Consider the following 26,620-nt stretch of genomic DNA (forward strand, 5'->3'; position numbering starts at 1 on the left):
TTCCAGCACTTGGGTCTGTAGCCCCAAATTTCTTGCGAGATCAGGTACATATCCATCATGTACAAGTTTTTTTTAAAAATGCAATGAAGTTTTCGGGCTCTACAACCTTTTCAGGCAGCGAGTTCCAGACACCCATCACTCTCCAAGCAAAAAAAACATTCATTTTCCTCTCATCTGTCTACCAAAATTAATATTCCTTGGTTATTAATCCCTTCTCTAACAGAAATAAGTCCTTCCAATCTACTCCATCTAGACCTTCAATATAGCTCAATTAAAATCCCCCCTCAGTTTGCTCTGTTCGAAAGAAAAGCCTAGTCTATCTTCCTCATTGCTAAAATTCTCCATTCCTGGCAACTTACTCATAAATTTAATAATAAAAGCAAATTACTGTGGATGCTGGAATCTGAAACCAAAAGAGAAAATGCTGGAAAATCTCAGCAGGTCTGGCAGCATCTGTAGGGATAGAAAAGAGCTAACGTTTCGAGTCCACCAGATGACCCTTTGTCAAAGTATCAATTAACAAAGGGTCATCTGGACTCAAAACATTAGCTCTTTTCTCTCCTTACAGATGCTGCCAGACGAGTTGAGATTTTCCAGCATTTTCTCTTTTGGTTCCTCATAAATTTGTTTTCCACCCTCTAGTGTGATGACATCGTTCCTGTAACACAATTTTCAGAACTGTACACCGTACTCTACCTGTGGTCCAACTAGTTCTAGCATAACCAGCCTGCTCTTATACTCGAGGCCTGTCAATAAAGTATTTTGATCACTTCATCTACCTGATCTGCAGACATACACTCAAAGGTTCCTTTGTTTCTCAACATGTCTCAGAATTCTTCCATTTTTGTGCATTTTCTTTGTTCTCCCAAAATGCATGCCTCACACCTCTCTAGACTGAATTCCATTTGCCAACCCATCTAACCAGTCCATTTGTTTTCCTGCAGTCTAAAGCTTTCGCCCCATCAACCACCTGACCACTTTTCATATCATCTACAAATTTCTTACCCATGTCCCCTACATGTCAAGTCTAAATCATAGATATCCAATATGGGCAAAAAACAGAATTGACACAGAAGTGAGCCCTGCAGTCCCATTGCAAATAATCTGTTACACTGAAACACCTATCAACCATAACATTTTGCTTCTTGCCCGAGTCAATTTTGGATCCAACCTTTCACTTTCTCTTGGACCGCATGAATTTTTGATTTTCTGCTCAACCTGCCTAATTGGATCTTCTCACAAGACTTACAGAAATCCACATAAGACTACCCTCATCAGGCCTCCTTGTTAGCTCCTCAAAAATAATTCAATCAATTACAATCAATCAAGACAAGACCTGCCTTTAACAATTCCTTGTGACTGCCTTTGATGCTTCTCTAAATGAGGATTTATACAGTCCCAATTTTCCCACCACTGAAGCTAGGTTGACTGGTTTGTAATTACTCAGGCCATCACTTTTGGCATCAAAAATCATAAATGATTAGGGAAGAAAAATGTAGTACAACCACCCAATCACCTTAATTGTATAAATTGTTTAGCTCATTTGAGATACCTACTAGGAACCAAAATGCAGTTTTAATCATTTGTACTTACATAACTGGTTTTGTGCGCAGGCAAATTTATTTCAATTCTGTGCTTGCAAGAGTACATAATAAGTGCTGTGTATTTATCATAATTTTCATTCTGTTTAGGTGTACTGTGGCCTAACCAGTCAAGGTCAATTAATTGCTGTTAAACAGGTTTCTTTGGATGCAACTAATCAAATTGCAGCAGAAAAGGAATATCAGAAATTAGAAGAGGAAATAGAGCTACTTAAAAACCTAAAACATGTCAACATTGTGAGTTTTCTAGGAACAAACCTAGAAGCCAATGTTGTCAGCATTTTCATGGAGTTTGTTCCAGGTGGTTCCATTGCTGGTGTCATCAGTCGATTTGGGCCGTTACCAGAGCCTGTTTTTTGTACATATACTAAACAAATTTTAAAAGGAGTGGACTATTTACATGATAACAGCGTGATTCATAGAGATATAAAAGGAAACAATGTCATGCTCATGCCCAATGGTGTGATTAAACTTATTGACTTTGGATGCGCTAAACGCATGACTTGTGTGAATATGAGTGATACACACAGTGAAATGTTAAAATCAATGCATGGAACTCCTTACTGGATGGCACCTGAAGTGATTAATGAGACTGGACATGGAAAGAAATCTGACATTTGGAGCTTAGGCTGTACGGTGTTTGAAATGGCATCAGGAAAACCACCTTTGGCTCATATGGAAACATTGGCAGCCATGTTTTATATTGGAGCACATCGAGGTCTAATGCCTACCATACCCAAGGATTTCTCGGAGAATGCAAGAGACTTTGTACATATTTGTCTAACAAGGTAAGTGTATTTTTAATTAATCAATCTCATGTGATGTTACAAAATAGGAGACAATTTATAGATTGAACACTTGTGCGCAATGGATTGCCCACCCACGATAGAAATCATCCAATTTTACATGCATAGGGCATAATACAAAAACAGGCAGTTTGGCCCAACCAATCCATGCTTGTGTTGATGCTCTACTGATGACACAGTGGTAATGTCATAGATCCAGTAATCCAGAGGCCCTGCCCAAGACCCTGGGGACATGGGTTCAGATCCCACCACGGCAGTTGGTGGAATTTAAATTCAATTAATCCAGATTTTTAAATTGTGGCCATTATCATTAATTGTCGTAAAACCCATCTGGTTCACCAATATCCTTTAGGGAAGGCCTTGTCTGGCCTACATGTGACTCCAGAGTTGACTCTTAATTACTCTCTGAAATAACATAGCAAGCCATTCAGTTCAAAGGCAGTTAAGGATGGGCAACAAATGCTGGCTTTGCCAGTGACACCCAGATCCCATGAAAGAATAAAGAAGCCTTCTTCCATCTTTCCTCACCCAAATGTACCATCTGGTTCCTTCATCCTCATGCTTGGTTGGTTTCCCTTTAGCGTCGAGGCAGCTATAAGTATGCAGTGGACTTCCATCCAAACTGATCCCGTTGAGACAGAATTTCACATTGAACTGGCTTCCCTCGGGAACAACAACCTGACAATTTTAGCTGTCCAGAGATTCCCTCTGTGCCTTTCCACTTAGTGCGGAGTGGTTTCCTCTATGGCCTGCTGCTGCATACCCTTCATTTGCTTGCCTTTCTGCTCTGCATTGTCAGGATATGCCTTGGCATTCTGTCCTGCCATCTGGCAGTAGGGGAATAGAAGACTTTCTACATAGCAGTCCTCTCGCTTTCCATTAGGGACCTGGCAAGGAAGGTGTTGCATGCAGCAGTGCCACGCAATCACAGCATAATAATAATATATAATCTAATAATCTTTGTCACAAGTAGGCTTACATTAACACTGCAATGAAGTTACTGTGAAAAGCCCCTAGTCGCCACATTCCGGCACCTGTTCGGGTACACAGAGGGAGAATTCAGAATATCCAATTCATCTGACAGCACATCTTTCGGGACTTGTGGGAGGAAACCAGAGCACCCGGAGGAAACCTACGCAGACACGTGGAGAACGCGCAGACTCCACACAGACAGTGACCCAAGCCGGGAATCGAACCTGGGACCCTGGAGCTGTGAAGCAACAGTGCTACCCACTGTGCTACAGTGCTGCCCCCATTCACGGGACTTCCAAGCCATATGAGTTTTCAATTTTTGGTCGCACTTCAGCCCATGCTGCTGATCTTTGGTCACCCGGTGTGGAGGGGAAGGAAGAGGACCTCCTTATAAGCTTGTTCTTATACCTGACCAAGGTGGCTATCAACAGGTCCAGGCAGAGCATGGAGTTGAGAGACCCAACTGTCTGCCCTTTGACCATAGCTACAATCGCTTCCGGGTGGCCCTGGAGATGGAGTATGCAGTGTCTGCCTGTTTAGAACAAAAGAACAAAGAAAAGTACGGCACAGGAACAGGCCCTTCGGCCCTCCAAGCCTGCGCCGACCATGCTGCCCGCCCAAACTAAAATCTTCTACACTTCCGGGGTCCGTATACCTCTATTCCGATCCTATCCATGTATTTGTCCAGATGTCCCTTAAACGTTGCTATCATCCCTGCTTCCACCACCTCTCCAGCAGCGAGTTCCAGGCACCCACTACCCTCTGTGTAAAAACTTGCCTCGTACATCTACTCTAAACCTTGCCCCTCGCACCATAAACCTATGCCCCTAGTAATTGACCCCTCTACCCTGGGGAAAAGCCTCTAACTATCCACTCTGTCTATGCCCCTCATAATTTTGTAGACCTCTATCAGGTCGCCCCTCAACCTCAGTCATTCCAGTGAGAACAAACTGAGTTTATTCAACCGCTCCTCATATCTAATGCCCTCCATACCAGGCAACATTCTGGTAAATCTCTTCTGCACCATCTCTAAAGCCTCCACACCCTTCTGGTAGTGTGGCGACCAGAATTGAACACTATACTCCAAGTGTGGCCTAACTAAGGGTCTCTTCAGCTGCAACATGACTTGCCAATTCTTATACCCAATGCCCCGGCCAATGAAGGCAAGCATGCCGTATGCCTTCTTGACTACCTTCTCCACCTGTGTTGCCACTTTCAGTAACCTGTGGACCTGTACACCTAGATCTCTCTGACTGTCAATACTCTTGAGGGTTCTACCATTCACTGTATATTCCCTACCTGCATTTGACCTTCCAAAATGCATTATCTCACATTTGTCCAGATTAAACTCCATCGACCATCTCTCCATCCAAGTCTCTAAATGATCTAAATCCTGCTGTATCCTTTGACAGTCCTGTTGCTCTGTTTACTTGCTATAAATACGGCAGTTAATAAGGTCGCCTTTCTTAATCCTAATTATGAGTATACTTTCAGAGTCGCCAGGTATCTTTCGATACCGCCACAAGGTTCAACCCGAATACCGATCAAAGAGCCAATACACCAGTTAGTTAGTTCAAAGTCAATGGTATTTATTTACACACAGTATGATTTACTCATGCACAATGATACTACAAGCTAAACTATCGCTATCACTAACACATATACTTAACTTTGAGTGCCCACTTAGGTCAGAGGAACAATGGCCGTTGTTCAGATCTGAGGCTGTTGGGTTCGAAGAGGTAACAGGAGTACAGCTAAGGTCGTCCATCTGGTAGCGAGCGTTGACCTTGAACTTCCTTTTTCTGGTGATGCTGGTGGAAGGGTCTCTCCGCTTGAGAGCCGAATCCAAGAGAGTGAACCTTTGGCGGGGGGTTCCTTCTTATACTTGGAGGGGCTTCGCGCGCTTTTCGGCAGGCCTTAAACTTGGTCCCAATTAATTGGGCAGCTTCTTGATCATTGTTATCGATCTAAGCCAATGAAGGGGCGGGTGCCTTGATGGCTGGGCGTGTCCTAAGTGGCCGTTGGCCTTGCTTTGTTTGTGTCTTCTGGTTGGGGTAGTGGCGCCGGAATGTCAGACAGTATCGGCTACCTGAGCATTAGTCCTTTGTTCCTCAGAGATGGGCCATCAATATATAAATCGACCCAGAGTTTCAATTCCGTCTGCAAACTGCCTTCCAAATATACATTAAGGCTCTGTGCCTGCTTATTGCTTTGCATTGTCCATATTTCCCTGTCGGCTCTGCGAGTGTCCATTTTATACACTGAAAGTGGCCATCCCAGATGGCTACAGTCCTCATCGCTATCCGCAATTCCACCAACCTTTGTGTAGTTGCATTTTCCTCCAAATCGTATATATATACTACGAACAGCAAAGGTCCCGGCGCTGATCCCTGCGGAAGATCACTAGTCCCAGCCCTCCAATCAGAAAAGCACCCTTCCATTGCTACTCTCTGCCTTCTATAACCTAGCCTGTTCTGTATCCAGGTTATCCACGACTGGTGGATAACACGGGGCTGCGGTGCATCACCACCCCCAGGAATGATATTTTTGTTTAGTTAGAGAAGTTTCCTTTGACATTCTGTTTTAGTTACAGTGCCCCTCTCATTTTTAATCTTTGATTTAGTTTATCTTTTTGTTTTCTTAAAGTGTATAATTAAAAAGTTAGCTATAATTAATATTTTGCTGTCCGATTTTGTCCTACTTCTCCAAAGGTTTTGTTATACCATATCCGATACAGCATTCAAACACTGAAAAAAGGTTAGATCTTATCGTACTTGCGCTAACCGTTTCTAGTGTACGTATGAACATACAAATTCGTAGCAGGAGTAGCCCATTTGGCCCTTTGAGCATGCTCCATCATTCAGTAAGTGCATGGCTGATCTGATTGCGATCTGAATGTCACTTTGCTGTATGTCCACAATAACCTTTGATCCCTTTGTTGGACAAGAATCTTTCTACCTCCGCCTTAAAAATATTCAATGACCCTGTCCTTACCTAAAGTTCAGCAGACTCGTGATCTGCCGAGGGAAAGAAAAATCTAATCTGTCTTAAATGGGAGACCCCTTGTGTCCCCTAGTTCTGATCTCTCCCACAAGGGGAAACATCCTTTACAGCATTCAGTCTGTCAAGTCCCTTTAGGATCTAGTGTTTCAATACAATAATAATAATTGCTTATTGTCACAAGTAGGCTTCAATGAAGTTACTGTGAAAAGCCCTTGATCGACACGTTTCGGAGCCTGTTCAGGGAGGCCGGTACGGGAATTAAACCCACGCTGCTGGCCTTGTTCTGCATTACAAGCCAGCTGTCCACTGTGCTAAACCAGCCCCTATAATATCACCTTCCATTCTTCTAAATTCCAATGGATACTGTCCAAACTCTCCCTCATAAGATAACGGCATCATCCCAGGATTCGGTCAAATTAACCTTCTCTCAATTGAAATGAAATGAAAATCGCTTATTGTCACAAGTAGGCTTCAATGAAGTTACTGTGAAAAGCCCCTAGTCGCCACATTCCAGCGCCTGTTCGGGGAGGCTGGTACGGGAATTGAACCGTGCTGCTGGCCTGCTTTAAAAGCCTGCGATTTAGCCCAGTGTGCTAAACCAGCCCCAAGGGTGGTTGAGTAGGCCCCAAGTAGGGATGATCTGGGGAAGTGGTATGGATGGATCGGGGGAGGGGTGACTGGGAACAATGGGTGGGAGACACGCTGGCACCGAGGCTGGGAGCCCCAGGCTAGCTGAGTGGGGCTAGTCAACAGAAGCCGAGGTGGGGGTGTGTGCATATAGTTAGATTAGAGCAGGGTTAGGTGATAGGAAGGTGTTGCTAGTGGGGGGAGGGGAGGAAGGGGGGGCCGGAGTTGTTCTGCTGACGGGGATAGAAACTGGGCATGGCAACAATGAGCAGGTCATGGGTGGAGCCGGTCAGGAGGCGGGCCAGATGAAGCACGACACATGGCTGAGGGGCTGGCCAAGGAAAGAGGATGGCTGATCGGCAAAGGGGGGGGGGGCGAAGTGCCCCCCAACCAGGCTGATCACCTGGAATGTTAGAGGGTTAAACGGGCCAGTGAAGAGTGCGCGTGTGTTTGCGCATCTGCGGGTTCTGAAGGCGGACATAGTCATGCTGCAGGAGACGCACCTGAAAGTAGCAGACCAGGTTAGGTTAATGAAGGGCTGGGTCAGTCAGGTCTTTCATTCGGGGCTTGATTCTAAGACGAGGGGGGTTGCGATCCTGATTAATAAAAGGGTACAATTTGAGGCGGAGGGCAGTCGTGGATGGGGATGGCAGGTTCGTTATGGTGAGGGGTAAGCTCGAAGAGGTAAGAGTAGTCCTGGTCAGTGTGTATGCCTCTAATTGGGACGATGTGGATTTTATTAGGAGGATGCTAGGGAAGATCCCCGACTTGGACTCGTGTAAGCTGATCATGGGCTTTAATACAGTCCTGGACCCGAGCCTGGACCAATCATGTTCAAGAATGGGCAGGTTGCCAGCGATGGCAAAGGAACTGAGAGGGTTCGTGGAGCAAACGGGGGGAGCAGATCCGTGGAGATTTAGCCGGCCGACTGCGAGGCAGTTCGCGTACTACTCCCACGTCCACAAGGTGTATTCCCAAATTGATTACTTTGTTTTGAGTAGGGGCCTGCTGGCCGGAATGGTGGGGGCAGAATATTTGGCAATTGCCATATCGGACCATGCTCCGCACTGGGTAGACCTGCAGCTTTGTAAGGACAGCTTTCAGCACCCACCATGGAGGCTGGAAGTTGGACTACTCGCGGAAGAGGCGGTATGTGAGAGGCTGAGGAAATGCATGCAGAATTACCTGCAGGTGAACGATACTGGAGAAGTCTCGGCCGCAGTGCTCTGGGAGGCACTGAAGGCAGTGGTGAGAGGGGAGCTGATTTCAATCCGGGCGTACAGGAAATGAAATGAAAAAAATGAAATTGCTTCTAATTATGTCCTTTCTTAAATAAGGAGACCAAAACTGTACACCATATTCTAGATGGTGTCTCACCAACACCCTGTACAACTGTAACAAAACATCACTACTTCTATAATCCATTCCCCTTACAATAGACAACAACATTCCATTTGCCTTCCTAATCACTTGATTTTGCTGTACATGCATACTAACTGTGATTCATGGACCAGGACACTCAGATGCCTCTGTACCTTGGAGTTCTACGATTTCTCGCCAATTAAATAATATGCTGCTTTTCCATGCTTCCTGCCAAAGTGGACGTCACATTTTACTCCCATCTGCCAAAGCTTTGCCCACTCAATCTATCGATATCCCTTTGCAGACCCCATATGTTCTCTTCACAACTTCATTTCCTGTCTATCACTGTGTCATCAGCAAATTTAGCAAGTATGCATTTGTCCCCTCAACCAAATCATTAATGTAGATTGTAAATATTTGAAGCTCCTGCACTGATCCCTGTGGCATTCCACTGGTTACATCTTGACAACCCAAAATTGACCCATTCATGCCGACTGTTTCTTGGTATCTAACCAATCCTCTGCCTATGCTGATATGTTACCCCTACACCACAAGCTCTCATTTTGTGCAGTAAGCTTTGATGTGGTACCTTGACAAATGCCTTCTGGACATTTAAGTGCATGGACCAGAGAGATGAAATCGCTGGGCCTCTGGACAGAAATCTTTGTGTCCTTATTGGCCACAGGTGAGATCCCAGAGCATTGGAGGATAGCCAATGTTGTACCGTTATTTAAGAAGTGTTGCAAGGATAATCCGAGACATTATAGGCCAGTGAGCTTGACGTCAGTGATAATGAAATTGTTGGAAAAGATTCTCAGAGATAGGATCTATGCACATTTGGAAATGAATAGTCTTATTAGTGACAGACAGCATGGTTTTGTATGAGGGATGTCATGTGTCATTAATTTGATTGAATTTTTTGAAGAGGTGACAAAAATGATTGATGAGGGAAGGGCTGTGGATGTTGTCTGCATGGACTTTAGTAAAGCATTGATAAGGACCCTCATGGCAGGCTGGTGCAAAAGATTAGATCACATGGGGTCAGGGGTGAACTAGCTGGATGGATCCAGAACTGGCTTGGCCATAGAAGACAGAGGGTAGCAGCAGAAGGATGTTTTTCCGAATGGAGGTCTGTAACTAGTGGTGTTCCGCAGGGATCAGTTCTGGGACCTCTGCTCTTTGTAATATAAAAATAAATGACTTGGAAGAAAGCGTAGTGGGTCTGATTAGCAAGTTTGCAGATGATACTAAGTTTGCAGGAGTTGTGGATAGTGATGAAGATTATCAGAGAATACAACAGGATATAGATAGGCTGCAAAATTGGGCAGATGGAGTTTAACCCGGACAAATGCGAGGTGATGCATTTTGGTAGATCCAATCCAGGTGGGAGCTATAAACTAAATGGCAGAACCATCAGGAGCATAGAGGCACAGAGATCTGGGCATGTAGGTCCACAGATCCTTAAAAGTGGAAGCACAGGTGGAAATGGTGGTCAAGAAAGCAAATGGCACGCTTGCTTTCATAGGACAGGATGTCGGGAAAAAAGCTTGAAAATTATGTTACAATTTTATAGAACGTTGGTTCGGCCACATTTGGAATACGGAGTCCAATTCTGGTCACCGCACTACTAGAAGAACATTGAGGCTTTGGAGAGAGTACAGAAAAGGTTTACCAGGATGTTGCCTAGTATGGAGGGTATTAGCTATGAGGAGAGATTGAATAAACTGGAGAGACGGAGGCTGAGGGGCGACCTGGTAGAAGTTTATAAAATTATTAGGGGTATAGATAGGGTGAACAGTTGGAGGCTTTTTCCCAGGGCTGAAATGACAATTACAAGGGGGCACAAGTCCAAGGTGAGGGGGGAAAGGTTCAGTGGAGATGTGCGGGGGAATTTTTTACACAATAGGTGGTGGTGGCCTGGAATGGACTGCCAAGTTAGGTGGTTGAGGCTGTTACGTTAGCGACCTTTACTACTTATCTGGATAGGCACATGAACAGACGGGGTAATAGATGGATACAGGTGGCTGGTCTAGATAGGACACTTGATTGGCGAAGGCTTGGAGGGCCGAAGGACCTGTTCCTGTGCTGTATTGTTCTTTGTTCTTTGCACTAAATCCACAGGTTTCCCTTTATCCTCATTCCTACTTAATTCCTCAAAGAACTGTAACAAAATAGTCAAACACAACTTTCCTTTCACAAAACAATTTACATTCTCTCTGATTGCATTGAGATTTTCTAAGTGTCCAGCTAAAACTTCCTTAATAGATTCCGGCATTTTCCCCATGACGCATGTTAATCTAACTGGACTATAATTTTTTGTCTTTTGTCTTCTCCTTTCTTGAATAGAGGAACCACGTCACTATTTTCCAATCTGATGAGATCTTTCCAGAATCTAGGGAATTTTGGAAACTTAAAATTAATGCATCAGGTATCTCAGCAGCCACTTCTTTTAATATTCTAGGATGACGTGCATCAGGACCTGGGGACTTGTCAGCTTTAAATTCTAATAATTTTCCCTGTACCCTTTCCCTGGTGATTGTTATTGTTTCAGTTTATCCCTCCGTTTCGCCTTGATTCACAATTCTTTCTGGGATGTTATTTGCATTCTCTACATGAAGGCATGCAATATATCTGTTTAATTCATCCACAAAATCCTTTTCTTTCATTATTAATTCCCTCAACTCAGTCTCTGAAGACTTATGTTTACTTGAGTTTCTCTTTTCCTTTTTAAATGCCTGTGGAAACTCTTTCCATCTGTTTTTATATTTCTAGCCAGCTTTCTCACTACTCTAATTTCTCCCTCATTAATTTTAGAGTCATTTATTGCTGTTTTTTTATGTTCTGCGCAATCTTCTGACCTGCCACTAATCTTCACAGAACTGTATGCTTTTACTTTTAATTTGATACCACCTTTAAAATTGTCCACAGATGGTGTATCCTTCTCAATGAGTCTTTCTTTCTAACTGGAATGTATCTTTGCTAAGTGTTTATGATCTGGCAAATGTTAATTGTTGCATAAACCAAATCCCAAAGCAGTTAGATGCAACTGGGTGGAGCTGACTCCTCAACACGGCGACTTGATCCTCGAATGGGCTCTTGATCCGGCACTCTCAAAGGCATTACAGTTGACGACTGCTGATATTAACAAAGTCATTGACTATAAACTCGGCTTGTTGGCATAGCATTTCAGTGCTCATGACCATTGATCTGCAGAATACTAGTAAGAGGCTCAATGAAGCAAGACGAGAATCCAGACTGTTGAAAATTTAACTTCCTCAGTCAAGGCCCACTTGCAATGCTTGAAAATAAACAAGCTACATGGTATGTCAGAAATCCTGGAGGATCTGGAGAACTAAGGACAGAAGAAAAATGTTCAGGTTGTCAGTTTGCCAGAAGGAATGGAGGTAAGCTCCCGATTAAATTCTTTGAGAGCTGGTTGCTACGTTTTCTTAAGCTGGATATCAAAGTTGGGCCTATTTAGTTGGAAAGGGAACATTGCATCCAGTCTTTGAGGCCGGGGGACAATCAGCATCTCCGGCCCGTAATTTTCATAACTTCGGAGTTCGCCAAAGAATATTGGAAGCGGTGAAGTGTGATGGAGCCTTGTTCTGTGACGGCGAAGGTCTCTTTCCAAGATTTCTCAGTGGCGGTACAACAGAAGTATAGAGGCTTTGATGAAGTTAGAAAACGACCCAAGGATGCTTTCAATTCAATTATGCCCCGTCTTATTCTGCTACACCGAGGGTGGTATCCAACAACTCTGTAAAGACATTCAACAATCCGACTAGTGCCTTGGTTTTTGTGAACTCCATAGAAGGCAATATTTGAAGGAACAATCTGCAGTTTACTGTAAAATCCACACTCCATGTTATTATATGTCCTGCCTGATCTTACGTTGCTATTTGTCATGCTCGGAGGATGTGTTAGCAATCAAGCACCATAATGAATGTTTTATCCTTAAGAATCTCAAGGACTTTCATTTATCATGAATGGAAAACACCCTTCAGCATGCTCCTTTTAGCTAAGGGGTGCACTGTGTAGGTGCAATGGTAATAGGGCTGGAATTTAGATATGTCTTTTCTTCTCCTTCCCCATATGTGTTATGGGCCAGGGTTTAGAGAACCCCAAAATTTATCATGGAATTCCCCTGACCCACAACTTTTAATAGATTGTGGTATGGGGAGCACACGGCCCACTCTACAGGTGTGGTACAGCAGAAATGGGAAAAGTAATTTTTAAAGCGAAACAATGTTTATTCTATGAACTCAAGTTAACCTTTTTAAAACATAGTGAACATCTTAGCAACTATTAATTAAAATACAACCCCCAAAGAATACAACACTAAGTAATGATTAAGCTGTCCTTTTAACAAGTCATAAGACTTTAAAAAAACCTTCAAAACAGAAACACATCAGGTTAAAGTCACTACTGTTATGAGTTTACATCACATGAATCGATTTACAGTCCTTAGATTAGAGAGAGAGATTCATACACCTTCTGGCTGTGACTGCAGCTATTCAGCTCTGAAAACAAAACTAAAACACACCCTGCAGCCTGCTCAAAAATGAAAGTAAAAAGCTGACAGACAGCCCAGCTCCACCCACTCTCTGACATCACTGAAGTGGTAAATACCCATTTCTTAAAGGTACTCTCACCACAGATATTTATACACCCCCATTAATAAACACCCATTTCTTAAAGATACTCTCACATGACACCTCCCCCAAGAAAAAAAACCCATCAACTTCAAGATGGTTTCATTTTTCACCTTTTCACCATTGTTTAAGAAATGCACACAGTAAATATACTTTTTTGTTTTAAAGAACCAACACACGCAAACAGGTATAATAATATAGTCCATTGTTTTTTGTTCTTCTTCCTCCAACTGAAACTCCTTCTCGATTGACAGTCTCCTTGAACAAGAAGGTGTCTGCACGATCCATCGATTGCTCTACGCCTCGGCATTTCTCTTTAAAGTCAGATACTTTAGTTCAATCTGATCACAGAGTCCCTTGCAATACTCCAACACAGGAGCATTGGTTATCACAGCTTTCAGGCAGTCAAATGCCTGTTGAAACTCCGCTGTCCATTGAAATGTTTGACGTTTCTTCAGCAAGTCTATCAGTGGAGCAACCACGCTACAAAACCTTTTCACAAATGTTCGATCAAATCCACTCATGCCAAGAAATTGCATTATTTCCCTTTGTCTTGAGGGTATCGGAAACTCCTCAATAACTGTTGGTTTCACATCCCGTGTGACCATTCGACCCTGTTCGATTGTATGGCCAAGGAAAGTGACTTGGGTTTTTCCAAATTCACTTTTGGCTAGGTTTATCACCAGACCTGCCTCCTGAAGTCGATCGAATAACTCCATCAGATGTTTCAAATGTTCCGTCCATGTCTGCTGAAAATTACCAGATCGTCGATGTATACCGCACAATTGGGTAATCCTGAAACAACTTTGTTAGTTAACCGTTGAAATGTGGCTGGGGTGTTTTTCATTCCAAATGGCATAACTTTGAATTGGTATATACCATCTGGAGTCACAAAAGCTGAAATCTCCTTCGCCCTTTCGGATAAAGGTACCTGCCAGTAACCTTTAAGTAAATCTAGTATGGAAATAAAGGCTGATTGTCCCACTTTCTCAAAGCAATCCTCCAAACGTGGGATAGGACAAGAGTCCGTTCTTGTAACTGCATTAACCTTTCTATAGTCCACACACAACCGTTGAATACCGTCTGATTTTGGTACCATCACTATGGGTGAGCTCCATTGGCTGCAACCTACTTCAATTATGCCATTTTTAAGCATACTCTCAATCTCTTTGTTAACCTGTGCCAAATTGTTTTTTTTTATGGGTGTGTGTGTGTGGGGGGGGGGGGGGGGGGAGATGGGTGTGTGTGTGTGGGGGATGGGGGTGTGTGGGGGTGTGTGTGGGGGATGGGGGTGTGTGGGGGGGATGGGTGTGTGTGGGGGATGGGTGTGTGGGGTGGGGATGGGTGTGTGTGGGGGGGATGGGTGTGTGTGGGGGGGATGGGTGTGTGGGGGGGGGATGGGTGTGTGGGGGGGGGATGGGTGTGTGTGGGGGGGATGGGTGTGTGTGGGGGGGATGGGTGTGTGTGGGGGGGGATGGGTGTGTGTGGGGGGGGGGTGGGGGGGATGGGTGTGTGTGGGGGGGATGGGTGTGTGTGGGGGGTTGGGGGGTGTGTGGGGGGGATGGGGGTGTGTGGGGGGGATGGTGGAGTGTGAGGGGAGATGGGGAAGTGTGAGGGGGATGGGGGTGTGTGTGGGGGGGGTAGGGGGTGAGGGAGGTGTGGGGGGGCGTGGGGGGGGGATGGGGGGGGTGTGTGGGGGGGTGTGGGGGTGTAGGGGGTGAGGGAGGTGTGGGGGGGGCGTGGGGGGGATGGGGTATGGGGGGGTGTGGGGGCGGGATGGGGGGGCGATGGGGGTGTTGGGTGGGGGGGATGGGGGTGTGTGTGGGGGGGATGGGGGGGCGCGGGGGGGAAGATGGGTGTGTGTGTGGGGGGGAGATGGGAGTGTGTGTGGGGGGGAGATGGGAGTGTGTGGGGGGGGGATGGGTGGTGTGTGTGTGGGGGGGATGGGTGTGTGTGTGGGGGGATGGGGGTGTGTGTGGGGGGATGGGGGTGTGGGGGGTGTGGGGGGGGATGGGGGTGTGGCGGGGATGGGGGTGTGGGGGGGGATGGGGGTGTGTGTGTGTGTGGGGGGGGGGAAGGTGTGGGGGGGGGGAAGGTGTGTGTGGGGGAAGGTGTGTGGGGGGATGGGTGTGTGTGGTTGGGGGGGTGGGGGGTGGGGAGGAGAGGGGGTGGGGGGGATGGGGTATGGGGGCGGTGTGGGAGGGGATGGGGTATGGGGGGGTGTGGGGGGTGATGGGAGTGTGGGGGGGGCGATGGGGGTTGGGGGGGATGGGGGTGTGTGTGGGGGGATGGGGGTGTGTGGGGGGGGGGAGATGGGGGGGGTGGGGGGGGAGATGTGGGGGTGTGGGGGGGGGATGGGGGGGTGTGGGGGGGAGATGGGGGGGTGTGGGGGGGAGATGGGGGTGTGTGTGGGGGGGGGAGATGGGGGGTGTGTGTGGGGGGGGAGTGGGGGGTGTGTGTGGGGGGGGAGATGGGGGTGTGTGAGGGGGGATGGAGGTGTGTGGGGGGGGATGGGGGTGTGTGGGGGGGGGTGGGGGAGTGTGAGGGGGATGGGGGTGTGTGGGGGGGGGTGGGGGAGTGTGAGGGGGATGGGTGTGTGTGGGGGGGATGGGGTGTGTAGGGGGTGAGGGAGGTGTTTGGGGGGCGTGGCGGGGTGGGGTATATGGGGGGGCTGGGGGTGTGGGGGGTGTAGGGGGTGAGTGAGGTGTTTGGGGGGCGTGGCGGGGTGGGGTATGTGGGGGGGATGGGGGGTGTTGGGTGGGGGGGATGGGGGGGTGTGGGGGGGATGGGGTGTGTGTGGGTGGGGGAAGTTGGGTGTGTGTGTGGGGGGGAGATGGGAGTGTGTGTGGGGGGGGATGTGGGTGTGTGTGGGGGGATGGGGGGTGTGTGTGGGGGGGATGGGGGGTGTTTGTGTGGGGGGATGGGTGGTGTGCTGTGTGGGGGGGATGGGTGTGTGTGTGGGGGGAGATGGGTGTGTGTGTGTGGGGGATGGGGGTGTGTGGGGGTGTGTGTGGGGGATGGGGGTGTGTGGGGGGGATGGGTGTGTGTGGGGATGGGTGTGTGTGGTGGGGATGGGTGTGTGTGGGGGGGGTGTGGGGGTGTAGGGGGTGAGGGAGGTGTGGGGGGGGCGTGGGGGGAATGGGGTATGGGGGGTGTGGGGGCGGGATGGGGGGCGATGGGGGGTGTTGGGTGGGGGGGATGGGGGTGTGTGTGGGGGGATGGGGGGGCGCGCGGGGGGATGGGGGTGTGTGTGGGGGGGAAGATGGGTGTGTGTGTGTGGGGGAGATGGGAGTGTGTGTGGGGGGGAGATGGGAGTGTGTGGGGGGGATGGGGGTGCGTGTGTGGGGGGATGGGGTGGTGTGTGTGTGGGAGGGATGGGTGTGTGTGTGGGGGGATGGGGGTGTGGGGGGGATGGGGGTGTGGGGGGGATGGGGGTGTGGGGGGGATGGGGGTATGGGGGGGATGGGGGTGTGGGGGGGGATGGGGGGTGTGGGGGGGATGGGGGTGTGGGGGGGGATGGGGGTGTGGGGGGGATGGGGGTGTGGGGGGGATGGGGGTGTGGGGGGGATGGGGGTGTGGGGGGGATGGGGGTGTGTGTGTGTGTGGGGGGGGGGAAGGTGTGTGGGGGGGGAAGGTGTGGGGGGGGGGGGAAGGTGTGTGTGGGGGAAGGTGTGTGGGGGGATGGGTGTGTGTGGTTGGGGGGGTGGGGGGGTGGGGAGGAGAGGGGGTGGGGGGGATGGGGTATGGGGGCGGTGTGGGAGGGGATGGGGTATGGGGGGGGGTGTGGGGGGGTGATGGGAGTGTGGGGGGGGCGATGGGGGGTTGGGGGGGATGGGGGGTGTGTGTGGGGGGGATGGGGGGTGTGTGGGGGGGAGAGGGGGGGGTGGGGGGGGGAGATGGGGGGGGTGGGGGGGGAGTGGGGGGGGGAGATGGGGGGGGTGTGGGGGGGAGATGGGGGGGGTGTGGGGGGGGAGATGGGGGTGTGTGTGGGGGGGGAGATGGGGGTGTGTGTGGGGGGGGGAGATGGGGGTGTGTGAGGGGGATGGGGGTGTGTGGGGGGGGATGGGGGGTGTGTGGGGGGGTGGGGGAGTGTGAGGGGGATGGGTGTGTGTGGGGGGGGATGGGTGTGTGTGGGGGGGATGGGGGGTGTAGGGGGTGGTAGGGGGTGAGGGAGGTGTTTGGGGGGCGTGGCGGGGTGGGGTATATGGGGGGGATGGGGGGTGTGGGGGGTGTAGGGGGTGAGTGAGGTGTTTGGGGGGGCGTGGCGGGGTGGGGTATGTGGGGGGATGGGGGGTGTTGGGTGGGGGGGATGGGGGTGTGTGGGGGGGATGGGGGGTGTGTGGGGGGGGGAAGTTGGGTGTGTGTGTGGGGGGGAGATGGGAGTGTGTGTGGGGGGGGATGTGGGTGTGTGTGGGGGGATGGGGGTGTGTGTGGGGGGGATGGGGGGTGTTTGTGTGGGGGGGATGGGTGGTGTGTGTGTGGGGGGGATGGGTGTGTGTGTGGGGGGATGGAGGTGTGTGGGGGGATGGGGGTGTGTGGGGGGTGTGGGTGTGTGGGGTTGGGGGGGGTGGAGGGTGAGGGGGTGGGGAGGTGGGGGTGTGTGGGGGTATGGGGTATGGGGGCGGTGTGGGGGGGGTGGGGTACGGGGGGTGTGGGGGGGATGGGAGTGTGGGGGGGTGTGGGGGGGATGGGGGTGTGTGGGGGGGAGATGGGGATGTGTGTGGGGGGATGGGGGTGTGGGGAGGGATGGGGGGGGTGTGGGGGAGGGATGGGGGGTGTGGGGGGTGAGGGGGAAGGGGTGTGGGGGGTGTGTGGGGGGGAAGGGGTGTGGGGGGGTGGGGGGGGGTGTGGGGGGTGGGTGTGTGTGTGGGGGGATGGGGGGTGTGGGGGGGGATGGGGTGTGTGTGGGGGTGTGGGGGGGGTGTGGTGGGGGGTGGGGGTGTGTGGGGGGGGTGGGTGTGTGGGGGGATGTGGGTGTGTGTGGGGGGATGGGGGTGTGTGGGGGGGGATGGGGGTGTGTGTGGGGGGGATGGGGGTGTGTGGGGGGGTGGTGTGTGGGGGGGGAGGGGGTGTGGGGGGGATGGGGGGGGGGGTGTGGGGGGGGGGGGGTGTGTGGTGGGGTGGGGGTGTGTGGGGGGGTGGGGGGGGATGGGGGTGTGTGGTGGGGATGGGGGTGTGTGGTGGGGTTGGGGGTGTGTGGGGGGTGGGGGGTGTGTGGGGGGATGGGGGTGTGTGGGGGGATGGGGGTGTGTGGGGGGGATGGGGGTGTGTGGGGGGGGTGGGGGGTGGGGTGGGTTGGGGGTGTGGTGGGGTGGGGGTGTGTGGGGGGATGGGGGTGTGGGGGGGGTGGGGGTGTGTGGGGGGGATGGGGGTGTGTGGGGGGGATGGGGGGGTGTGGGGGGATGGGGGTGTGTGGGGGGGATGGGGGGGTGTGGGGGGTGGGGGTGTGTGGGGGGGTGGGGGTGTGTGGGGGGGATGGGGGTGTGTGGGGGGGATGGGGGTGTGTGGGGGGGATGGGGGTGTGTGGGGGGGATGGGGGTGTGTGGGGGGGGTGGGGGTGTGTGGGAGGGATGGGGGTGTGTGGGAGGGATGGGGGGTGTGGGAGGGATGGGGGGGTGTGGGGGGATGGGGTGTGTGGGGGGGATGGGGGGGGTGTGGGGGGGTGGGGGTGTGGGGGGGATGGGGGGCGTGGGGGGGATGGGGGGGGCGTGGGGGGGTGGGGGCGTGGGGGGGATGGGGGCGTGGGGGGGATGGGGGCGTGGGGGGGATGGGGGCGTGGGGGGGGATAGGGGCGTGGGGGGGGATGGGGGCGTGGGGGGGATAGGGGCGTGGGGGGGGATAGGGGCGTGGGGGGGATAGGGGCGTGGGGGGGATAGGGGCGTGGGGGGATAGGGGCGTGGGGGGATAGGGGCGTGGGGGGATAGGGGCGTGGGGGGGATAGGGGCGTGGGGGGGATAGGGGCGTGGGGGGATAGGGGCGTGGGGGGATAGGGGCATGGGGGGATAGGGGCGTGGGGGGATAGGGGCGTGGGGGGATAGGGGCGTGGGGGGATAGGGGCGTGGGGGATAGGGGCGTGGGGGGATAGGGGCGTGGGGGGATAGGGGCGTGGGGGGATAGGGGCGTGGGGGGATAGGGGCGTGGGGGGATAGGGGCGTGGGGGGATAGGGGCGTGGGGGGGATAGGGGTGTGGGGGGGATTGGGGTGTGGGGGTGGATTGGGGTGTGGGGGGGATAGGGGGTGGGGGGGGATAGGGGTGTGAGTGTGGGGTGGTGGGATGGGGGTGTGTGGGGGGGGATGGGGGGTGTGTGTGGGGGGATGGGGGTGTGTGGGGGGATGGGTGTGTGTGTGGGGGGGATGGGGGTGTGTGGGGGGATGGGGGTGTGTGGGGGGGATGGGGGTGTGTGGGGGGGATGGGGGTGTGCGTGGGGGAGATGGGGGTGTGCGTGGGGGGGGATGTGGGGGAGATGGGGGTGTGCGTGGGGGGAGGATGTGGGGGGGGATGTGGGGGGGGAAGTGGGGGGGATGGGGTGTGTGGGGTGTGTGGGGGTGTGTGGGGGGGATAGGGGTGTGGGGGGGATAGGGGTGTGGGGGGGATAGGGTGTGGGGGGATAGGGGTGTGGGGGGGATAGGGATGTGGGTGTGGGGGGGGGTTGGGGGTGTGCGGTGTGTGTGGGGGTGTGTGTGTGGGGATGGGGGTGTGTGTGGGGGGGGATGGGGGTGTGGGGGGGATGGGTGTGTGGGGGGATGGGGGTGTGGGGGGATGGGTGTGTGGGGGGATGGGGGTGTGTGGGGGGTATGGGGGTGTGTGGGGGGTATGGGGGTGTGTGGGGGGTATGGGGGTGTGTGGGGGAGATGGGGGGTGTGTGGGGGAGATGGGGGTGTGTGGGGGAGATGGGGGGGTGTGGGGGGGATGGGGTTGTGTGGGGGGATGGGGGACTGCGTGGGGGGAGATGGGGGTGTGCATGGGGGAGATGGGGGTGTGCGTTGGGGATGTGGGGGGGATGGGGGCGTGGGGGGATGGGGGCGTGGGGGGGATAGGGGCGTGGGGGGGATAGGGGCGTGGGGGGGATAGGGGCGTGGGGGGGATAGGGGCGTGGGGGGGATAGGGGCGTGGGGGGGATAGGGGCGTGGGGGGGATAGGGGCGTGGGGGGGATAGGGGCGTGGGGGGGATAGGGGCGTGGGGGGATAGGGGGCGTGGGGGGATAGGGGCGTGGGGGGATAGGGGCGTGGGGGGATAGGGGCGTGGGGGGATAGGGGCGTGGGGGGATAGGGGCGTGGGGGGATAGGGGCGTGGGGGGATAGGGGCGTGGGGGGATAGGGGCGTGGGGGGATAGGGGCGTGGGGGGATAGGGGCGTGGGGGGATAGGGCGTGGGGGGGGATAGGGGCGTGGGGGGGGATAGGGGCGTGGGGGGGATAGGGGCGTGGGGGGGATAGGGGCGTGGGGGGGATAGGGGCGTGGGGGGGATAGGGGCGTGGGGGGGATAGGGGCGTGGGGGGGATAGGGGCGTGGGGGGGATAGGGGCGTGGGGGGGATAGGGGCGTGGGGGGGATAGGGGCGTGGGGGGGATAGGGGCGTGGGGGGGGATAGGGGCGTGGGGGGGATAGGGGCGTGGGGGGGATAGGGGCGTGGGGGGGATAGGGGCGTGGGGGGGATAGGGGCGTGGGGGGGAAAGGGGCGTGGGGGGGAAAGGGGCGTGGGGGGAAAGGGGCGTGGGGGGGATAGGGGCGTGGGGGGGATAGGGGCGTGGGGGGGATAGGGGCGTGGGGGGGATAGGGGCGTGGGGGGGATAGGGGCGTGGGGGGGATAGGGGCGTGGGGGGGATAGGGGCGTGGGGGGGATAGGGGCGTGGGGGGGATAGGGGCGTGGGGGGGATAGGGGCGTGGGGGGGATAGGGGCGTGGGGGGATAGGGGCGTGGGGGGGATAGGGGCGTGGGGGGGATAGGGGCGTGGGGGGGGATAGGGGCGTGGGGGGGATAGGGGCGTGGGGGGATAGGGGCGTGGGGGGGATAGGGGCGTGGGGGGGATAGGGGCGTGGGGGGGATAGGGGCGTGGGGGGATAGGGCGGGGGGGATAGGGGCGTGGGGGGGATAGGGGCGTGGGGGGGATAGGGGCGTGGGGGGGATAGGGGCGTGGGGGGGATAGGGGCGTGGGGGGTATAGGGGCGTGGGGGGGATAGGGGCGTGGGGGGGATAGGGGCGTGGGGGGGATAGGGGCGTGGGGGGGATAGGGGCGTGGGGGGGGATAGGGGCGTGGGGGGGATAGGGGCGTGGGGGGATAGGGGCGTGGGGGGATAGGGGCGTGGGGGGATAGGGGCGTGGGGGGATAGGGGCGTGGGGGGATAGGGGCGTGGGGGGATAGGGGCGTGGGGGGATAGGGGGCGTGGGGGGATAGGGGCGTGGGGGGATAGGGGCGTGGGGGGATAGGGGCGTGGGGGGATAGGGGCGTGGGGGGGATAGGGGCGTGGGGGGGATAGGGGCGTGGGGGGGGATAGGGGCGTGGGGGGGATAGGGGCGTGGGGGGGATAGGGGCGTGGGGGGGATAGGGGCGTGGGGGGGATAGGGGCGTGGGGGGGATAGTGGCGTGGGGGGGATAGGGGCGTGGGGGGGATAGGGGCGTGGGGGGGATAGGGGCGTGGGGGGGATAGGGGCGTGGGGGGGATAGGGGCGTGGGGGGGATAGGGGCGTGGGGGGGATAGGGGCGTGGGGGGGATAGGGGCGTGGGGGGGATAGGGGCGTGGGGGGGATAGGGGCGTGGGGGGGATAGGGGCGTGGGGGGGGATAGGGGCGTGGGGGGGATAGGGGCGTGGGGGGGATAGGGGCGTGGGGGGGATAGGGGCGTGGGGGGGATAGGGGCGTGGGGGGGATAGGGGCGTGGGGGGGATAGGAGCGTGGGGGGGATAGGGGCGTGGGGGGGGATAGGGGCGTGGGGGGGATAGGGGTGTGTGGGGGGATGGGGTGTGTGGGAGGGATGGGGGACTGCGTGGGGGGGTGGGGGGGTGCGTGGGGGGAGATGGGGGTGTGCGTGGGGGGGGATGTGGGGGAGATGGGGGTGTGCGTGGGGGGGGGGTGGGGGAGGGATGTGGGGGGGGTGGGGGAGGGATGTGGGGGGGGGTGGGGGTGTGTGGGGGGGATAGGGATGTGGGTGTGGGCGGGGGGTTGGGGTGTGCGGTGTGTGTGGGGGGTGATGGGGGTGTGTGGGGGGGATGAGGGTGTGTGTGGGGGGATGAGGGTGTGTGTGGGGGGATGGGGGTGTGTGTGGGGGGGGGTGGGGGTGTGGGGGGGATGGGTGTGTGGGGGGATGGGGGTGTGGGGGGGATGGGGGTGTGTGGTGGGGATGGGGGGGTGTGGTGGGGATGGGGGGGTGTGGTGGGGATGGGGGTGTGTGGTGGGGATGGGGGGTGTGTGGTGGGGATGGGGGGCGTGGGGGGGATAGGGGCGTGGGGGGGATAGGGGCGTGGGGGGGATAGGGGCGTGGGGGGGGATGGGGTGTGCGGGGGGATGGGGGACTGCGTGGGGGGGGTGGGGGTGTGCGTGGGGGGAGATGGGGGTGTGCGTGGGGGAGGATGTGGGGGAGATGGGGGTGTGCGTCGGGGGGGGGGTGGGGGGGGATGGGGGGGTGGGGGGGTGTGGGGGGGATAGGGATGTGGGTGTGGGGGGGGGTTGGGGTGTGCGGTGTGTGTGGGGGTGATGGGGGTGTGTGGGGGGATGGGGGGTGTGTGTGGGGGATGGGGGTGTGTGTGGGGGGGGATGGGGGTTTGGGGGGGATGGGGGTGTGGTGGGGATGGGGGTGTGTGGTGGGGATGGGGGTGTGTGGTGGGGATGGGGGTGTGTGGTGGGGATGGGGGTGTGTGGTGGGGATGGGGGTGTGTGGTGGGGATGGGGGTGTGTGGTGGGGATGGGGGTGTGTGGTGGGGATGGGGGTGTGTGGTGGGGATGGGGGTGTGTGGTGGGGATGGGGGTGTGTGGTGGGGATGGGGGTGTGTGGTGGGGGATGGGGGTGTGTGGTGGGGATGGGGGTGTGTGGTGGGGATGGGGGTGTGTGGTGGGGATGGGGGGTGTGTGGTGGGGATGGGGGTGTGTGGTGGGGATGGGGGCGTGGGCGGGATAGGGGCGTGGGCGGGATAGGGGCGTGGGCGGGATAGGGGCGTGGGGGGGATAGGGGCGTGGGGGGGATAGGGGCGTGGGGGGGATAGGGGCGTGGGGGGATAGGGGCGTGGGGGGATAGGGGCGTGGGGGGATAGGGGCGTGGGGGGATAGGGGCGTGGGGGGATAGGGGCGTGGGGGGATAGGGGCGTGGGGGGATAGGGGCGTGGGGGGATAGGGGCGTGGGGGGATAGGGGCGTGGGGGGATAGGGGCGTGGGGGGATAGGGGCGTGGGGGGATAGGGGCGTGGGGGGATAGGGGCGTGGGGGGGATAGGGGCGTGGGGGGATAGGGGCGTGGGGGGATAGGGGCGTGGGGGGATAGGGGCGTGGGGGGGATAGGGGCGTGGGGGGGATAGGGGTGTGGGGGTGGATAGGGGTGTGGGGGTGGATAGGGGTGTGGGGGTGGATAGGGGTGTGGGGGTGGATAGGGGTGTGGGGGTGGATAGGGGTGTGGGGGTGGATAGGGGTGTGGGGGGATAGGGGTGTGGGTGTTGGGGGTTGGGGTGTGGGGGGTCTGTGGGGGGGATGGGGGTGTGTGGGGGGGGGTGGGGGTGTGTGTGGGGGGGATGGGGGTGTGTGGGGGGGATGGGGGTGTGTGGGGGGGATGGGGGTGTGTGGGGGGGATGGGGGTGTGTGGGGGGGATGGGGGTGTGTGGGGGGGATGGGGGTGTGTGGGGGGGATGGGGGACTGCGTGGGGGGGATGGGGGACTGCGTGGGGGGATGGGGGGTGTGCGTGGGGGAGATGGGGGTGTGCGTGGGGGGGATGTGGGGGAGATGGGGGTGTGTGGGGGGGTGTGGGGGGGGGTGTGGGGGGGATGGGGGGTGTGGGGGGATAGGGATGTGGGTGTGGGGGGGGGGTTTGGGGTGTGCGGTGTGTGTGGGGGTGATGGGGGAGTGTGGGGGGATGGGGGAGTGTGGGGGGATGGGGGTGTGTGTGGGGGATGGGGGTGTGCGTGGGGGGGATGGGGGGACTGCGTGGGGGGGATGGGGGACTGCGTGGGGGGGTGGGGTGTGCGTGGGGGGGGGTGGGGGAGTGCGTGGGGGGATGGGGGTGTGCGTGGGGGGAGATGGGAGTGTGCCTGGGGGGGGATGTGGGGGGATGGGGGGTGTGGGGGGGGGATGGGGGTGTGGGGGGGGATGGGTGTGTGGGGGGGGATGGGGGGGATGGGGGTGTGGATGGGGGGGGTGGGGGGGGGATTGGGGTGTGGGGGGGGATTGGGGTGTGGGGGGGGATAGGGGTGTGGGGGGGGATAGGGGTGTGGGGGGGATAGGGGTGTGGGGGGGGGATAGGGGTGTGGGGGGGGATAGGGGTGTGGGGGGGATAGGGGTGTGGGGGGGATAGGGGTGTGGGGGGGATAGGGGTGTGGGGGGATAGGGGTGTGGGGGGGATAGGGGTGTGGGGGGGGATAGGGGTGTGGGGGGGGATAGGGGTGTGGGGGGGGGATAGGGGTGTGGGGGGGGATAGGGGTGTGGGTGTGGGGGGGATAGGGGTGTGGGGGGGATAGGGGTGTGGGGGGGGGGGATAGGGGTGTGGGGGGGGATAGGGGTGTGGGGGGATAGGGGTGTGGGTGTGGGGGGGTTGGGGTGTGGGGGTGTGTGGGGGGGATGGGGGGTGTGGGGGGGGGGAAGGGTGTGGGGGGATGGGTGTGTGTGGGGGGGATGGGGGTGTGGGGAATGGATGCGTTTGGGGGGATGGGGTGTGTGTGGGGGGGATGGGTGGGTGTGGGGTGGATGGGTGTGTGTGGGGAGGGATGGGTGTGTGTGGGAGGATGTGTGTGGGGGGGGGGGGAGGGTGTGGGGGGGGGGATGGGTGTGTGGGGGGGGGATGGGTGTGTGTGGGGGGGATGGGTGTGTGTGGGGGGGATGGGTGTGTGTGGGGGGGATGGGTGTGTGTGGGGGGGATGGGTGTGTGTGGGGGGGGGATGGGTGTGTGTGGGGGGGATGGGTGTGTGTGGGGGGGATGGGTGTGTGTGGGGGGATGGGTGTGTGTGGGGGGATGGGTGTGTGGGGGGGTGGGTGTGTGTGGGGGGATGGGTGTGTGTGGGGGGGGGGTGTGGGGGGGGTGGGTGTGTGTGGGGGGGGGTGGGTGTGTGTGGGGGGATGGGTGGTGTGTGGGGGGATGGGTGTGTGTGGGGGATGGGTGTGTGTGGGAGGATGGGTGTGTGTGGGGGGGGGGGGGTGATGGGGGGGATGGGGGGTGTGTGGGGGGGATGGGGGTGTGTGGGGGGGATGGGGGTGTGTGGGGGGATGGGTGTGTGTGGGGGGGGATGGGTGGGTGGAGGTGTGTGGGGGGGTGGGGGGGTGTAGGGGGGGTGGGGTGGTGGGGGGGGGGTGTAGGGGCGATGGGGGGTGTAGGGGGGAGTGTGGGGGGGGTGTGGGTGTGTGTGTGGGGGGTGGTGGGGGGTGTGGGAGTGGGGGGGGTGTGGGGGGTGTGTGGGGGGGGTGGGGTATGGGAGGGCGATGGGGGGTGTGGGAGGCGATGGTGGTGTGGGGAGGGCGATGGGGGTGTGGGGGGGGTGGGGGGGTGGGTGGGATGGTGGGGAGTGGGGGGGATGGTGGGGAGTGGGGGGGGGATGGTGGGGGGTGGGGGGGAGGGTGTGTGTGTGGGGGGGATGGGAGTGGGATTGGGGGTGTGGGGGGGAATGGGGGGGATGGAGGTGTGTGCGGGGGATGGGGGTGTGGGGGGGGTGCGGGTGTGAGGGGGATGGTGGGATGGGGGGGATGGTGGGATGGGGGGGATGGGGGTATGTGGGGGGATGGGGGTGTGTGGGGTGGGATGGGGGAGTGTGAGGGTGGATGGGGGGTGTGTGTGGGGGGGTGCGGGTGTGTGTGGGGGGTGGGTGTGTGGTAGTGTGTGTGTGGGGGGGTTGGGGTATGGGGTGTGTGGGGGGGGTGGGGGTGTGGGGGACGATGGGGGGGGGTGTGGGGGGGGGGCGATGGGGGTGTGGGGGGGCGATGGGGGGTGTGGGGGGGCGATGGGGGTGTGGGGGGGGCGATGGGGGGTGTGGGGGGGGCGATGGGGGTGTGGGGGGGGGCGATGGGGGTGTGGGGGGGGCGATGGGGGTGTGGGGGGGGGATGGGGGTGTGGGGGGGGGCGATGGGGGGTGTGGGGGGGCGATGGGGGTGTGGGGGGGGCGATGGGGGTGTGGGGGGGGCGATGGGGGTGTGGGGGGGCGATGGGGGTGTGGGGGGGGCGATGGGGGTGTGGGGGGGGCGATGGGGGTGTGGGGGGGGCGATGGGGGTGTGGGGGGGGCGATGGGGGTGTGGGGGGGGCGATGGGGGTGTGGGGGGGGCGATGGGGGTGTGGGGGGGGGCGATGGGGGTGTGGGGGGGGCGATGGGGGTGTGGGGGGGGCGATGGGGGTGTGGGGGGGGCGATGGGGGTGTGGGGGGGCGATGGGGGTGTGAGGATGGGGGGGTGGGGGGGATGGGGGGTGGGGGGGGGGG

The 26,620-nt window shown here is 57.4% G+C and overlaps 1 protein-coding gene across 3 annotated transcripts in view; it reads left to right on the forward strand.

The window, feature by feature from the left end:
• Positions 1–26,620, forward strand: part of map3k19 (mitogen-activated protein kinase kinase kinase 19) — a 257,278-nt gene that overhangs the window by 199,558 nt on the left and 31,100 nt on the right. For 2 of the 3 annotated variants that reach the window (XM_072472582.1, XM_072472589.1), the window contains one exon: positions 1,692–2,389. In XM_072472582.1, the coding sequence (XP_072328683.1) occupies positions 1,692–2,389 (698 nt within the window). Of the gene's footprint in view, positions 1–1,691; positions 2,394–26,620 lie in introns of those variants that run through there. The other variant, XM_072472572.1, reaches the window with a different exon arrangement.

This window comes from Scyliorhinus torazame, chromosome 2 (assembly GCF_047496885.1).
Source record: "Scyliorhinus torazame isolate Kashiwa2021f chromosome 2, sScyTor2.1, whole genome shotgun sequence".
In the NCBI taxonomy this organism is placed as follows: domain Eukaryota; kingdom Metazoa; phylum Chordata; class Chondrichthyes; order Carcharhiniformes; family Scyliorhinidae; genus Scyliorhinus; species Scyliorhinus torazame.